Here is a 17,470-nt window from a genome sequence, read left to right as displayed (position 1 = left end):
CGGGGGCCTGGGAAGAGTCTTAAATCTTGACTTGCTTCCAGGAACTAGAAGCTTCTACTGCAACATTTTGAGCTTGCCAGGAGTCTCTGACTGACCTACAGGGAAGCTGCCTCTTGCATTTAAAGCAGGGAAATTCATTTCTTTAAACTGCACATCCTTTTCCTAGGAATGCTAGCTGCAGTCTCCAACAATGGCTTTTGTATGTTACTACTATGTCAAGCTAGCTGTTCTCATTTAACAAATGACATACTGGAACCATTTATTTTCTGCTGCTCACATTTGTTTTCCTCACCTCTGAAAACACAAGCCCAGCAGCAGAGGCAGCTGACTGCTGTTTAACAAATACCATGCTGACAATATCCTGGCTGCAGCTAAAGCTTCCTTAGCACTGAGACCTGTCACCCCCAGCACAAGTCCCAGTGGTGCTTCTCAAAGCTCAGCCTGCAGCGAAGTACATGAGCTGTTTGACTTGCCTTGACAAGATATGCGTAAATAAAGACAGAACTGAACTTTACCCCTTGTTCTTGGCAGATCTGGGTTAGTCTTTCCAGCTGCTCATCTTGAATAACTTTTGCCTTCTCATATTGCTGAATCATCATCTCCATCTCCACTTTCACTGGAAGGACATAGGCTGGAAAACACAAATAACACTTAAAACAACCCAGCTGTGATTTGGTTTTTTAGCAGGAAAAAAACCTTTACAGGCCAAAGAACATCATCCCTTTCCCTTGCATCTAGAGAACCAGAGTATTTCCAATAGAAGCAGCACTAGAGTACATTTTTAGGGAAGGATTTCTAACATAGGAAATGCAGGGTCAGACCTCCATCTGCCTGGCTGAACTGAAATGCTTGCTGCCTGCTCTTCCCAGATTCCATCTAGCACAGCTCTTCCCAGGGTTTACCACAGATTTCCTGAACCACTGGGTAGGAGGATTTTCTCTTTAGAGTCAGTCCCATTCCCTCTAAACCTGAACAGCACAGCTCCCTCAGGAAAAGAACCATTCCACAGCCCTAACAATTCCTAGACTTTGTGGTAAGACATCAGTTCTTAATGGACACAGCAGACTAAGAATGATATTTTGAAGAAACAAAAAGGGCATTTATCTTCTATGGTGCTTCAAGCTACAGCCCAGTTTTCAGTATGTTTTCTGAATGGCTCTAGAAATTTTGCTCCTGACTTAACTATGGCAAACTCACACTGATCAGAAAAGCTGGTCAATACCTACTGCAATTAATGTTTTCTGAAGCTACACAAAATCCTGCAATTTTGTTTAATACTTCATTTAGAAGGCTATGACCTCTCCTGATCTCTGAATACAAAGTTTCCTGGGCATTTAAACCCAAAATAACAACTTGACTCTGATTTTTCACACATGAGCAAAATGGCTATTCAATTATTTCCTTTCCCTAAGCTGCCTGAAGCTGCTGAGCACATGGTAACACTGAAGTCCTTGCTTCCAGGCTCAGACACAGACTCTGCTCTCTGCAACCTTGACTTGCTGGGGCCTTTTCATCTCCCCTGGAAAATCCCCACAGAGGTTTCTGCGAAACACCACCAATATGCACTTCATTTCCAGGATGTACAGCATGCAGAGAGCAACTCCTGCTGGGAATCCTCAGGGCAAGAAAATCCTCCTGGAATCCCACATAAAACTTATTTACTGACAAAAACTTAGAAAAGAAAGTCCCAAGACAGAGCTGGCTGTATGGTTATGAGGAGGGTGCAGCAAATATCAGCAAAGCAGAGAATCAATTATTTTGCAGAATGAGGAATGACAACTGGTGGCAAGAGACATAAAGCAGGTAAGGACATTTCCTTTACAGGACAGGGGATAGGAAGCTGCCTAACAGGAAAACAAATCAATAAATTATAAAGGCTCCTAGAGAGCAGGAGATCTCCAGACCTACTCTGCTCCATGGGAGCCATAACTCTCTTCTGTTCAGTGCCAGCAAAATGTACGAGTAAGGACAATGACAGGAACAGTGGCAGCAAGCAATCCTTCTGTATTTTTAGAACCTCTATTCCCCAGCCTGGCAGGTGATGCTGCAGTCACCAGTGAGTCCCCACTCACCATCAATGATCCTCTTCACTCTCCATATCCTCAGAGTGATGATAAGGCTGATGGCATCCCACGGGCTGCTGGGGCCGTTGGCCACTGTTGAGGCCACCATTGGTGCCAAGGACAAGATTATGACAGCACCATCAAACACCTGGAGAGAAATCAGCTTTTCAAACCTTTCCTTAAAATCATATCCCTGCCATTCCTCTCTGAAATCTGGAAGGAGTCTCTCTTTGTCCAAAAGAAATGCAATTATGTACCTATTTGAAAGGGATATGAGAGGTGGCCAAGCCACAGAAAGGCTGCATCCTTTTTGGGTAGCACAACAGAATTCCTCAGTGCTTTTTATGAGGTGAGGAGAGATAAACTGTGGTGGGAGGGAAGGGGAGAGAAAGGTATTTGGAAATACTGGCCAAAATCCCCAAGGAGAAGCGATAGTCTAAATGTTATTACAGCCAAAGAGTTTTATCATCATTGGTATTTATTACCTGTTACTTGGCATAATGTCATCTAAAAAAAAAAAAAAAAAAAGAGAAAAAGAGGACCTGCCCATAGATCTTACTGTCTAAATGAAGAGATCAAGAAGACAAGTAGAAAAAGATGGCGGCAAGAGACTTGATGGCTCTTGGCCATGTCCTGGCTACCCCACACGTGTGGGGATAGCTGTGCACCCAGACAGAAAGGTGCCTGCTCTCACTTCCATGGGGCAGGAGGCTGGTGAGGAGTTTGACAACTGGGACTGCTCTGAATGATTCATGTGACACCGGCTGCACTGGGACCAGATCAGAAAAAGCAACTGTGCACAGCTTTAGACAGAAATGAGGCAGTAAATGTGCCCCAGAGCCAAGTGGCAGCAGGGCTGTGCCTGTCCCACACTGGCCCAGCAGGGCAGAACACAGCACCACGTTCTCATCCCTGCTGAAAGCCTCCCCTCTGCCAGGGCCCTCTGATAACTGTTTGCATAAAGAGGCAGGGCACAGATTTTTGTAAGAACTACATATTCAGAACTGTGTATAACAATCCAGTGTACTGAAAAGAATTATTTCTTACTGCAGCCACTCAACAGGCAGTAAAAAATATCACTATTCCAAATTACCAAGATGAATTATCAGAAACTGCTCCATTTAGCCTTAATAATAAGAAACCCCGAATCAACTATTTAAGTTTAATTTTTTTTTTTAGCAAAACAAGTTAAAATGTTAACAACTTCATTACAAAATATGCAAGTCTCTATACTGATTATGCTCCAAGAACACCCAGATTGTCTTTTGGTTCTTCCTGCACAGTAGTGGTTTATGAAGTAGTATCAAGAAACAGCTTTTCATTTTCCTGATCTCCAGATTTCTGCTGCTTATGTATTATTTATTACACACAAATTTCCTTTTCTTTCTCTACAAGAGTATATACATTCTATGTAATTTTTATTTTGAGGTACTAATTACAGTGTTTATCAAAACAGTTTCACAATAAAAATGGGGGTTTTGCCAAACTAGTATTTACTACCAGGAAACTACATGCAATTCTTCAACTAACTCAGCTAATTTCAACTCAATTATGGCAATGGGGATATAAAACTCAGGTGACAGTTTTTACATTTCAGGGTAGCAGTACTGGCAGACCAGCAAAGCTGCAACAACAGAAGTCACACGAAGAGCAAGAAGACCAAAATCCCTCCCTTCATAAAATATTTTCAAATATTGCAATCTTCTGAGTCTCTCACAGAAAAAGGGACTACAGCACTCAGCTATTGATAATGCACATAATGAAAAGAATGTGTGCATTTATCTGCCTTAAAAAATATTGTATTGCACAGGTTAATAACAAAGCCATCTATAGCAGTTCTTCATGGTCTTACTGGGGCTGCCTGGAAAACAGTACCAAGAGAGAGAGCTTACCTCTATTTTGTTTTCAATGTAATCCCATATGCCAAGGACCACAATCCTCAAAATAGTCTAGTAAAATAGATTAGAGGGAAAAAAGATTATGAATGTTATTGCAGTCTTAGATAAACATTTAGTCCTTTACCTATTTAGGGAATAATTTTTTGTCTTATTTAAGAATTATACATTTCCTCTAAATAATAATCAGGTTCTAGAAATGGCTAAACTTCTATATTTAAAAAGCAGATATTGCTTCCCAACCAGTATGTTGACTTAGCAAAACCTCTACAAACAAGTTCCAAGTTCAAATGCTCATCAGTCTTTCCATCTTGCTAAAATTTTGCTTTCAGATTTGTGTGATTTAGATTACCAACCCTCCCCAGCCTCCTGACCCAAGCCTATGTAAGATCCACCATGGGGCTCCCTCAGTCAGAATGGGGGAAAATTCTCTTTTCTGGCCATCTTTGACCTGCCAGTGCTTACTGATTTTCTAAGAGAAGAGGCCCTGTCCTGTCCTGTGCCTAAAGGTACTGACATTTCATCAGCATGAAGAGCAGATGCTCTTCACTGCAGTTGAAGGCAGTTGCTTTATTTTAAGATCCCAGAAAGTCATGGGATAAGGGAGAAAAATATCTCTGTGATCCTTCTCTATGAAGCAAAACAGCAATAAGTAGCCTCAACAGCTAAAAAAGAGGAATAAAGAAAAAACACAGAATGAACCAATGGTGAATTCCTATTAAAAATCCAATGGCACCTTTCTTAATTTTTAATTTGGCTTTCAGAAGACAAAACAAAAGAAAAAATCTATCAGTCAACTTGCAATTGATATTGAACTGACAAAAAAGCCTAATTGGTAGGGATGTTTCCTGCCAACAGCAACAACAAGGTCAGATTTTGACAGACATGAGGAGTCTGCAGCTGGAGCCCTACAAGGGCCACCAAAATGCTGCTTTCTCCATTGAGGAGCAGCATAATGGCTTGGTGCTCAGCAAGCCTACGTGTCAGGATGTGACCATGCCCAGAACTGTGCACAAAAAAGTGACCCTGATGAATACATGTATCTCCTCTACAAATCCAAATCTCAAATCCCAAGCATCTCTGAACTGATGCCAAGCACACCAGCAGTACCTAACTGCAGAACAACACAGAATTGTTCTGTGCTCCTGTGCGTGGCTCTGCCACCCCCAAGTGCCCCAGCTGGCCTGGGATCACTGTGCCCATTCTCCTGGCACTGCAAACCTGGATGACAGCACTTCCCCTGCTCTGCCAGGGGGACACTGCTGCTGGGGGGCAGATGGTGCTCCCAGAGCCCAGCCCCACAGCAGCAAGGAGCAGGAAAGTGAAGCAGCCAACACCTCAGAAATGGGGCATGCAGAGGCACAGGCCAAGGCTGGCTGAGAAAGGGAGGCACGAGCCAGAAGACAAAATGCAGCATCCTCTTTCCTCTACAAAAACTGATTATACTCTACAGAGACAGCAAGATCCACCAATGCTGTCAGTCTGTACTCCTAAAAACACTGAACTTTCAAAGCACTTGACAAATGCATCATGGCAGTAAGACTCTCTCCATAATAACCTATAAATAAACCTCAAGGTTTATTTATTCTGTGGAGGAAGAGATGCACAACAGCAAGTGCTCAAGTCCCTTACTGACCCCAGACTGGCCAGCACAATGTGATCTGACACGGGCACAAGGTGTAAGCACACGTGCTGCTGAGCAGCCAAGGCACTCCTGCAGCCACAGCTCAGCTCCTGAGCTCATTTCTGCCAGGAAAAGCATCCCAGCCCCTCTGCCAGCACCTCCCTCACTCCCACCCAGGAGCTGCACAAAAGACTGAAGCACAAGTGACCTGTGAGCCCATCAGTTCAGCTGTATCAGTACCTGGGGTCCATGGAGGTCCCACAGCAGGCAGCCATGGCAAACACACGAGGACAGGCAGAGCCTTCCTGGGGCACCACCCCTCCTACAGCTGAGAGCACAGCTCAGGCTCTGCTCTGCTTCGGCAGGGCTTACAAAGGCCAGGTCAACAGGCAACTAACACAGGATGGCTGAGCACTTAACAACCTTACAGACACTGAGGATGAAAGTCTTCCTTCCTTTGGACAGGTGTGCACAAAGGTATTTTCACTGAAATGAGGCATATTTGCACAAAGAAAACAGAAACACTACCTCACAACCCTAAATATGATTTAGCATCGGGCTGGTGAGGGAATGTAAAAAGGTGTTTTCCTTCCTGCCTTTTATAATTCCTGACTGCAGCATCTCAATCAGACTGTGCTACTGCCACCTTAATGGCTGTGAGCAGTTCCAAGGGCTGGAAGCACACGCAAATGTTTTCATTGCCACTCTGCTGCTGTGAATCAGCACAAGCCAGCAGTGACTGGAAATCCCTTTGGCAGACATTTAATGCAGGATTGGGTGTTGCTGCCCAGCACAACATGCCCAGATGATCAGCACCCTGGCTCTCAGCTTGAGCAGACACTGAGGAAGGCGAGGGTAAGGGTGGGATGAGCCAGCTCCTCCACCCCAGAGCTGGGCACAACGGGGGGTAAGCTTAGAAAACATTCATTCTGCATGGAAGCTCTTCAAGCTGTGCACCAGCACTGCCACTCCTAACAGCCATCCCCACTGGAGTGCCAGGAGCCAGGAAAGGCAGTCTGCCCTCGGTGAGCTGAGTGAGCCCCAGCCTGGCCACCCCTGGGCCAGCACAGCTCCAAACCAGCCTGGGCTGTCCCCACTCTGCCTCTGTGTGCCCACGGCAGGGAGAACATCCACTGCTGCTACCACTGCTCTCACCCACAAAAGGTGGAACCAAAGAAATTTGGATTTAATGGGCCCCTCCTTGATTGCTTAGTATAATAAATGCCTTGACAGCAAATGAAAGCATTGGTATTTCTTATATATAACATTTTAGTATTTTTTGCAAAGCAATCAAAAATATGTTTCATACAAATACATAAATACTGCATTTGATTCTACACTGTCCCTGTACAGAACTTTAAAAATGAGTAAAAAGACGTTTTTACTTAGTTTTGCCATTTAGGATGTTTTTCTTTTTTAACAGAATCTGAAAAAACACAGAGACAGAAATTAATAATCCAGGAAACTTCCTAACTACTGTTCAAGGGCCAAACTGAAAGATGCATATGAATTAGAAGAGAACTGCAACTGTAAAACATTCATCACAGACAAAACCAACGTTAGTCACACTTCTACCATTTTTAAGTACAAAATTCTACAATAAAAAGAGAAAAACTAAAGTAGCACTGCTGTTTCCTACTGATGTGCAGGCATGTACAAATACACAAAACCAGTTTTGCATTACACCACAGGCATTCTGCATTTCTGAATACAGATTTGAAAAAAACATTAAGTATCAATGTGAGTACTTTCTGTTAAAGGAAAGTACTGCCAGATTGGATTTTTTTTGTACTTGAAAAAGAAGGCTTTAATGTTTTTTGACTGGAAATGTTTTGATTAGAAAGCCCTTAACACATATATTTTTTAATTTTATCAGAAATACATTTTTCTTCTGCTAAAGCTAATTTATTAATGTGCACTAATAAAAGACTGAATGACTGAACAGTTGTGTTAATTTCTTTAAGCTAAAGTAAACCCAGAAAAAATTTTAGATCATTTTTCAGACAGAAATCCAATTTCAAAACTGACAAAGTCTCTTGGTTACACACAATTGTTTGCATGACCGTGTCTGCAGTGAGGTTTAGATGCTGCAGGTTCTCTTTCTAATTTTGTAGGGAAACTTGGCCAAGTCCTTTGCTGAGCCAGCTGTGTGAATTCCCACAATCTGCATTTGTCAGCTGACTACATGGTACATTGAGTAATTTTAAGCACTTTTCTGCTTGCACAGTTAATATACAATTTACTGCTCAGTGAGTCACTGAGTCCAATCCCTGTGTAGGGTGAAATCAGCAGGAGGCAGCACAGGAGGGACCTTGGCCCAGCAGCACCAGGCAAAGGAGAGAGGAGAGCACCTCTGCACTTCATGATGGGGCACAGCTTGGGCAGGGGAGAGACAGGATGGAGGGATGTCTGTCTGTCTGTCCTTCCTTCCATCCTCTGTCACAGAGGCTCCAGAAACTCTGCCAATTAAGCTTTTGCCTTTTGCATGTATTGTATAAGACAAAATAATTATTGAAAGCTTTCCCAGAACACCTTGTACCCAATCTGTAATTTAGAGCCCCTCTCATCTGGGTCACTCCCAGAGGCCTCAGCTCATGCAGTCCTTACCAGAATCCCCTTTTGCCATCTCCTGGTGTGCCTGTACTGAGCTGCTGCATGAGCTGTGCCAGCACCTGCTGTGCCCAGGCCAGCAGAGCCCAGAGGAGCGTGCTGGCACATGTAAACAAACACATCCTCCTGCTCCTAGGGCACAGGCACCCCCCTCACACAGCTTCTCTTCAGCCAAGGCTCTGAAACTGCAACCCCACACCACCACTGTGCAGTACAACCCAACCCCATGTCCTGGCTGGAACTGCTGGGCTCCATCAGCTCGTGGTGCCACAGAAAGCATCCCCTGCCAAAGGCTGGAGCCATGAACAGACACAAACACACTGGTTTCTCTCTCATAAGGACATCACATACCCAAATGCACCGCTGCACAACCTCTGCACTTCTATTTCTTCTAGTGTTCTCCCAATACTCTCACAATCTTAATTCTTAGCATACAGGGAAAACCAATGTTTTCACTGAATTTGAATTTTCAACTGACAATTCTGTCTAGATTTGAAAGGGCTTTTCAGGCATGGGAATGGCTCACCAGAGACTCCACCACAGGTGCACAGTGGCCAGGGAACTGGGCTTGGGCAGCCCTGCACCACAAGCTCCCTCTGGGCATGGCCACACAAGCACTAACACTGCTCTCTGAAACAAGTAGGGTAGGACGTGCTGCACTGCCACTATCAGGAGGTGAAAGCACAGATGAGGCACTGACACAGCACACTGTAAGACAGGTATATTACTGGAAATTAAATGGGCAGACTGGCATTCAAGCAGATGTCCAGCAAGATTCCCAGAACTTTATGGGACCACTCTCCATGGTAACTACTTCTTTGTGAGGCCAGAAAATTGCTCAGTAAAGAAATTTCCCAGTATATTAAAATTTATTTCATACACACTAGCAAAGAAAGAAGCCTAAATTTACCTTTATAAATCATACTAATATATAAAATCTGAATCTATGTTCCTAGACCCCACTACTCACTCCATTTAGAAAACAACTTACAGCAATGAAGTGAATTTATGCACCATGAGAAAAGTTGCATGTACACGGAATAAAAGTAAACACACAGAAGAGAAACCACAGCTTACAGAAGATTAATGGGCGATTATTATCTTCCCACTCAGCTCTTTGAAGCTCACAAATAATGTAACAAAAGTAACACAGCTGAGTTTCTCTAATATAAATTATGTGTTTCTCAAGGGAAAGACGTTTTTACTTAGTTTTGCCATTTAGTATGTTTTTCTTTTTTAACAGAACCTTAACAGCAGCCTCCCTTTGGAGATTTTATTCCTTTCAAGGGTTGCTATTAACAAGCAGAAAAATGGCAGGTAACTATGAACACTTCCTTTAAATATATAGGATGAGGAAAGCCTTGGAGTTTTTCCTCCTGTGAGCCACAGCTAATGAAACATTGTTTAGCAGCTGGCAGCCCAGACCCACCCCACTCAATCTGAGAGCTCACTTCTGGGACACAGATGCCAGAAGAAAGCTGCAGTTGGGTGCTTGTCTGACTGAGTACACAACCTTGGTTCCTCCCAGGGAAACGCGCAGGTGCTTCCCTTCAGCAGTGCCTGAGAGCTGGGCTGGCTGCAGCACACGGAGCAGCACACACAGCTGATGACAAGGAATCCCTTCTCGCACAGTCCCATCAGTCCCAGGGGAAAAGCAGAGCCAGAACCAGGCAATTGTGGCAATGGGATAGAACTGCTCAGAGCAGACTTCAGTCCACTCACCAAAATTCTGAGACATTGCCCATCTCCTCTTCTCAACCAGCAATACCAGGGCTGAGTTTGCCCTCCGGAGGGGTACAGCCCCAGCCTTGCCATGCTGCTGATTCTGGGATTTCCCCCAGTGCCTCTCTCTCCTCTTCTATCTCAATGTCTGGGTAACATTTGGTGCACAGACAAATCACAGTGATGTATGTAAACACAGACAAACCACTAGGAAATCCTGTTCAAATACTTGGAAAAAAGCAAAGCTGCTGTGCATTTCACTTGAATATGATTTTAATGCTGGAAAGTCACAGACAGTGACAACATAAAATGAACAAAGTACCTTTAAGGCCTGTGGCTGTATGACAAGCCTAGGGAAAGCAGGAAGATGCTGTGAGAGCAGCTACTCAGCTCTGCTGGCAGCTGTTCTGGTGGCATTGCCAGGTGCTGGCATGTTTAGCCCCCCCATTTTAACCAAGCAGAAAGCCAGTGGCTGTTTAACTTCAACTGCACTGCAATAACTTGCAATGCTTTGAGAGCACCACCTTTAATCAGCTGTATTCTTCTGAAACATTCAGATTTTGTGCTGAAAGTTTTATGGGTCTTAACAAGTATTTGACAACTTTGTTGAGGTCTTCCAGAAGAGTTGCGTACCTATATTTACAACTAATGGGAACCAAATTATAGAATAAACACCAAACATTCAAACTTATAACAGGGTACTTGCTATGGAAACCACAGTTTTTGAACACCAGAAACCTTGAATCCTTGCTTTGAGTCGAAAAGCAATGACTGAAGGACTCATCAATCCTCAGCAGTTGCCTGTTATACCCAGGTAAACTAGGGTAAACCTAGTTTAAACCTGCTGATCCCTGGAATATCATCCTGGCATGAACAACCACTCACTGTAACATATGATCATCTCAACAAATGATCCCAAAACCAGCTGACTCATGGTATGGGAATCAGAGGGAAAAAAAACCCTGAAGGGACCAAAGGAGAAAATACAATTAAAATCTCAGGAAAAAAAGCCATTTGCAATTTTTGCAGTATTTTGTAACCTCTCGGAAAAAAAATTATTTGGATGACAGAAGGATTATAGCCTCTGTTTTTGCTCTCTTAATGCACAATTCAGTATGAACTCAACGTGGCATAAGACCAACCCCAGCAGGAAAGGTACACCTAAACTCCTTCCCAGACTGGTGGTCTCTGAGGCACATCCAGCTGCTCTGTGGAGCCATTTCTATCTCTGAGCTGCCAAATGAGCCCATATCCAAAAATCTACCCTGGTCTGCGCACCTCACATGGCTGTCTTGTGGCCTCATTGTTCTTTGATCTAAATTCAAACCACAATCAAATAGCTGAAGGAAGCTACTTTGGAAGACAGAAGTAGATAATGAAGTGAGTGATAAGGTTATAATAAATGAGAACAGCACGTAGACAAAGTAGTTCCAAATATCTAATAAAGAGAGAAAACCAATGCAGATCCAAAATGAGGATGGTGGGTCAGGGAAACTGTTTGGGCTCTGTGAAACACTTCTGTTACTCTTCTCCTGAAAAATACTTCTGAACAAGTTTAACCACTTGGGAGGGTACCCTGTCCCAGCAGAACTGAAACAACCAATTCCTTCCTTGAGCCAGATGAGCCCTGGCCTCAGGAGTGTCTGCAGTGCCACAACCAGCCCAGGAGCAGCTGGGCACTCAGGGAGGGGCACAGACAGGACACTGCCCCAGGTGTGAGAATGGTGGTGCAGGGAAGGAACCAGAGCTGCAGAGTGCAGTGCAGAGCAGGGACTGAGCACAGGAGAGGCTTCTGGAGAGCAGCTGCAGAAAGCCAAGGGGTCAGGTGAAGGTGCCTGTGCTGCCATGCTGCTGCAGCTGCTACAGGCTCATCCTGCTGGGAAGCTCAGGAACACAGGGAGCTCCAGGGTGCTGATCCCCACTGAGCAAAGATTCTGGGGGGGGAGAGAAAGGTATTTCTGTAAAGGGAATGGACATCATCTAGCAAACCTGAGCCTTTGGGACTTAGGATAATTCACAAGGACTACAAGTTCTTGTAATTGTTTAGAGATTATTTTCAGTCATCTTACATGTAACCTCCAGCCCAGCAGCACTGTAAAAGGATGGGGCCAGTAATAGGACCTGGGCACATGCAGCAGAAGGCTGGGATGCAGAGCAATGTGAGATCCCTGCCTGCACCACACAGCCCTTTCAGAAAGCACCCACTGACAGCACCAGCTAAAAAACTCTGCTGAGAAATACAAAATGCTACATGTAAATGTTTTTCATTAGGAGCACCATGGAAATTGCCAATCACAGATGATGAGTATGAATCCAATACAAGTGATCCAGTAAATAATTTGCAGATATCATACCTTTGTTTTTTGATTATTGCTTTTTTGTAACTTTCACCTATTAACTATCTAAACCTTCTACAGAATGAAATCATTAACAAACCTCTCTGGATTATATTTCTCCTGTGGAACCTGAAAAAATACTTTAAAATATTTTAAGCTGAAGCTGTCTCCCAATTAGTAAACATAAAACTTGTTATTGTGACAAGTAACATATTAAAACCCAAAAAAATAGCAATAAAAGCATTTTGGAATATTTTGGGAGCAGTCTAAATGTCTCAATACCAATGATTTTTTTCTGGAACATAGCTGAAAGCTCAGAAAGGCAGATTATCTCAGTTTGGTCATTTTTTACATCATGACTAGAACCTTTTCCAGTGCATACATTCATACACATTTTGGCAAAGAAATTCACCATTTGTTTCATTCTCTGACTAGGTCTACATGCAGCAACCTAGAATATATAAACTACCTTAATAAAATGTGAGAGGAGATAACTCCAGGCCCAAAACAGATCTTTTTGTACAAAATTCCCATGGATCTTTATTCTTGAAGAACATACCTTCAACTAAATCCTATACTTTACACCCAGTGACACTGGTAACAAATGGATCAAACCATCCTGTCCAGTGCCTGTAGATTCAGAGATAATTATTTCTTTCTGGAGTTACCAATTATAATTTTTAAGGCAGTATCTTCCCTTCCACGTTTCCTTACCTGACATACAGTGCTAATTTAAATAACACTTTTTTAGTTTGCTAAGTACAAGTAGCAACAATACACTTTTGTTTGGTTTTTTCCTTAAAATACACTGTGCTATGTTATTTGCAGTCAAACTCCTATAAAACTCTTGCTAATTTCAGTGACAACATAATGTGGTGAAAGACTTTGGTTATACATACCTCTGAAAAGAAAACAGAGAGGATGACTAGGCTGATCCAGTGAATTACTCCTGCAAACTGGGAAGCACTTGAAACTGCAATTAACATAATACAACGAAGGGTCATTACAGTAGCAGAGTGCAACTTAGGTTTAGCATAATTAGTACTGCCACAAGTTACATATGGTAAAGCTTGCTTTGCCAGATTTTGCAATGAAGTACCAGAAAGAGGATGGGATGCAATGGACATGGAACTCCAGCCCTGGCAGCCGCTCACCTTCATTCACCATGTTAGCAGCTCTTCACTGGAGCTTTACCAGATCCTGCTGCTGGTTAGCAATGGCAGACACAGCCCAGGCCTTTGATGCTCTGCCACTGCTTCATGTTCTCACCCCAGTGCGAGATGTGTGACTAATTCCTGTGTCCCTAAAAACCCAGATCTACGACTCTAGAGTGCTCTACTACCCCCACATTATTCCTTGTGTTCAGTCTTTGACAATTCATCTCAGATGATCAGTATTTATCAGGAACAGGTGCTTAAAAACTAATCCTCAAAATGGGCTTCAAAAGACATTTCATGCTGACGGAAAAATGCAGAAGGTTGACAGGGTCCACTAACTGAACTGCTGGTGATTCCTACTCCCACATGCTGCCAAGCTTGGGCTAAGGGAATGGAGAGCAAACACTCTCTCCTTCCTGCAGGGTATTTGTGAGTCCAGCATCTCCACAGCAGACACAGCAGAGCAGTCTGTGCAGACTTGCAGTGTCAGGGGATGGCTGTGCAAGGCAAGCAGTGCCTGTGTGCACCGAGGTGCAGGGCTGCAGCAGACTTAACCACTTCCCAAGAACACATCGGGCACATATGAAATAAAGAATTTTATTTTAAAATCAGAATCGATTAATATGGGAAGGAGAGGAAAAGGATGTAGAAGAAATCAGGATACAAATAAAACTGAGTATGCCCTGCCACTGGAACACTCACTGCTGAAGCTCTTTTGGGGCTTGATGAGAGCATTTGCTGCGCTGCAGCAGAGGAACTACATAAAGGTGAAACAAATCGGCAGAATACAACAGAATAAAGTTTCCTAAAGCACTTGTCTATCGGGCAGCCTGAAGAACGGGAAACCCTTGAGATGCAGTTTTTCCAACGGGGCTCGACTGACAGACAAGGCTCCGGCTGCCCCCTGGCGCCACAGAAACATTCAGCAAGCACGAACTGCGGGGAGCGCTCCTCCTGCCAAGCCCTGCAGGAGCTCGGAGCAGCAGCAGCGCTTGTTCTCACGGATGCTGCTCCTGATTTCCTGGCAGATGAACACTGCAGGGGTGTGAGTGACGCTGCTGCTTCGGGCAAGGCCCGACCCCGCGGGGCTGAGGCTCTGCTGCGGCCTGGGGGTGCTTCCTTTGCACGGCTCTGCCGGGGCACAGCCAGGGTACAGCTGGGCACTGCCAGGACACGGCTTGGCAGCACAGCCCCTCAGCCCCACACTGCTCAGGAAAGACTGCTGCCTTCTACCCATGCATCGACTGCAGAATGAGGGTGGTACCACCATCATTTCCCCAACCCCTTTTTCCCAAAACTGCTGAAGATGAGGAATGGATAGCATGGTCTGTATTCCTGAGGTGCAAGTGAATTAATACTCTTAATTTCTGCTTTTGCAGAACATCACAAGGTATTGCGATGCTATTTTGTTATTGCAATTGAGGAGCTTTGAAGACAGACTTAAAAAACCTGATTACAGAACAGAGACCTAAAACAGAACACGTACTATATGTCCCTTGCTTTCTGGGGTTTCTAATTCTGGTATGAATACACTTTGTGCTAAAATACCCTAAAAGGTCTCTGACCTTTTCACATGTGTGTCCTACAGTTTGTAAATGTGGTGTTAACCTATGAAACCACCAGCTCTGTGTGTGGGAGAAGTGCATCATGCAACCAAAGACTGCACTGAAAGCAGGAGAGAAAAGCTATACTCTAAAAATGTATAGAGTACAGAAAAGCTATACTCTAAAAATGTATAGAGTACAGAAAAGCTATACTCTAATAATGTCACAGCCAAAGAAAACACCAGGTTTCTTTTGTTGTGGTTTTTTTTTCCGGTTGGTGGGTTTGGATTTCTTCTAATAAAGGGAAACTTCCTAAGTAATTACAGTCTATAGCATGGATTAGCAGTTGTTATTAAGGACAGAACTGGCAGTGATGTGTTGTAAGGTATCCTAATGCACTGCTTGGTTTTATAAAGAATAAGGAACCCTTTAAAACTGTAATTACATTTTTGACAAAAATAGTTATGGGCTAATGGCTTTCCAAAGCCTCAGTGTAAATGACACACATCCCTTACAAGGCACAACTAGATTCTTAGATCAGCCTCACTGAGATATCTTTTATCTGATTTAAAACAACATAGAAGGTATTCAAACTTGGCAAGGCAAAAAGCCTCAAGGCAAGATTCATTAGCTAAAATGAAAGCAGTAACACTGTGAAGTGGAATGGACCTGAGAAAATCCATCCTGGTGCCAGGGGCCACCTCTGAACAGTGAGGTCACCTGGCTCAACCAAACACCTGCAGGTCATGCACAAGGTGTAAGCTGCAGAGCCTTCAGCAGCGTCATATGCACCACACACAGGGGAGCAATGACTCCTAAAGTAAAGCCTTCCTTAGAAGGGTTCTCAGAAAATAAATGGTGAGAAAAAGGCTGCTTCCAGAGGAGAGTAACCAAAACTGTTGAAACTCAGAAAAATCAATAGTCTTTAAAACCCTTTGTCTTTACAGGAAGTGAAAATTCTCTACATAAACAGAAAGATGTGACACCTCAATAAGTATTGTTGAAAGCTTCTTCCTTAAGGCCTTATACCCACAATTCACATTCCTGACTTTTTTCCAAGTGGCAGACTTGTCCAAATCCTGGGTTTCCTCATCCAAAAATGGTGAGTGACCAGAGAGCAGAGAAAGTAACAGCTGTAAGGGAGTGGCCATGCCCTGAACAGGGTGTACAGTTATGGACAGATGGGTGGCAATGGGGAGCAACAGCATGGAATGACACACAGTCACTCACACCCATCTCACAGAGTTTAAGAAATGGCTGCAATTAGCAATGAAGTCCCCTAAAGTCATCTCAATACAACTGCAACACCCGAATCTTTATGCCACTAGGATCAATTGACAAACTCCAACAGTAAAAGGACTTCAACAGAACAGAAATTTGGTTTGCTCAGTTTAAAGCTGCCACAGGGGACACCAGGCACTCTTTTGTGCTAAGTACTCTTGCATTTATGGGATTGTCTGAAGCCCAGCTGCCATTTCAATACATCTGAGATTGCATGGAGATACTAGAGGCTGCTCCTCAACATTTAGCTTAGAGGAAAGTGTTGGTGGTGTCTGTGGTCATGTCAACTTCATATCATAAATGAAAAAGAGAAAAAAAAGAAAAAAAAGGGAGTGCAATGGAGGAAAAGAAGAGTAGGGGGAAAAAAGATGAATTAAGAAGCAAAACAGCAGCATTAAAATTTCCATTGTGGAACCCGTGTAGAGTGAATTCAGATAAAGCAAAACTCCATTTAAGCCATGATTTGACTCACAGTGTGTTAGCAAAGTAGAATGAAAATCTGTCCCATTCCAGTGCATTACAAGCTAGAAGGCTGTAATTTCAAGCAGAAGTAATGAATAAGAGGTTAACACCAAGTACCCTATTTATTTTTGTATGTTCATCACTTTTGTCTCCCCACATGTGATGGGTATCAGAGATTAATGATGCACAGATTTTTCTCCTGTGCATGTACAACACGTCTGTAAAGGACAGAACTTTTCAAGTACTAATGACAACACATGTGAATCTCTGCATGTACACTCTGCTTGTAACCTCTGAAAATTTGTCCTGTACTGAAATTGTTATTTGACCTAGCTTTGGTCAGAATAATAAAGAAGAGACTGACTTCACTATACCAGGATTCCACAAGAACACATTTCTTACCTAGCCTAGTAATCATTTAAATGGTAGGGAAAAAACATTCCCAATGTCCTCCCCCTTCAAAAACCTCCCAGCAAGTTAAGCCTTTATTTCATCAAAATAAAAAAAAAAAAAATTAAAAAAATCAAAATAAAAAAAATCCTCCTACTCACACTGGAGAAGCTTTATATCTATTAGGAGTTCCAGAGTCAGAAGAATCACCACCAATACTACACAGGCTACCAGGAAACTGTTGAGACTTGCACTGAGCAAAAATACCTGCCACACAGCTGCTCGTCTCCCACAGCACGGTTTTAGCCAGTTAGATCTAAGGAAATAAAATTAAGGGAAAAACAAGAAAAGAAAAGAAGTAGTAGTGAAAAAGCAAAAGAGCTGAA

General features: G+C 43.3%; 1 protein-coding gene across 4 annotated transcripts in view; it reads right to left on the bottom strand.

Annotated features, from left to right (window-relative positions):
* TMEM266 (transmembrane protein 266) overlaps positions 1–17,470 on the bottom strand; it is an 83,200-nt gene that overhangs the window by 25,263 nt on the left and 40,467 nt on the right. For all 4 annotated transcript variants that reach the window (XM_074549518.1, XM_074549517.1, XM_005487796.4 and 1 more), the window contains exons 5-9: positions 17,246–17,400; positions 13,150–13,223; positions 3,956–4,012; positions 2,073–2,211; positions 516–631 (exon numbers count right to left, since the gene is read on the bottom strand). In XM_074549518.1, the coding sequence (XP_074405619.1) occupies positions 516–631; positions 2,073–2,211; positions 3,956–4,012; positions 13,150–13,223; positions 17,246–17,400 (541 nt within the window). The remainder of the gene's footprint in view (positions 1–515; positions 632–2,072; positions 2,212–3,955; positions 4,013–13,149; positions 13,224–17,245; positions 17,401–17,470) is intronic.

This window comes from Zonotrichia albicollis, chromosome 11 (genome assembly GCF_047830755.1).
Source record: "Zonotrichia albicollis isolate bZonAlb1 chromosome 11, bZonAlb1.hap1, whole genome shotgun sequence".
Taxonomy (NCBI): Eukaryota; Metazoa; Chordata; class Aves; order Passeriformes; family Passerellidae; genus Zonotrichia; species Zonotrichia albicollis.
This window is presented reverse-complemented; position numbering and strand designations above follow the sequence as displayed.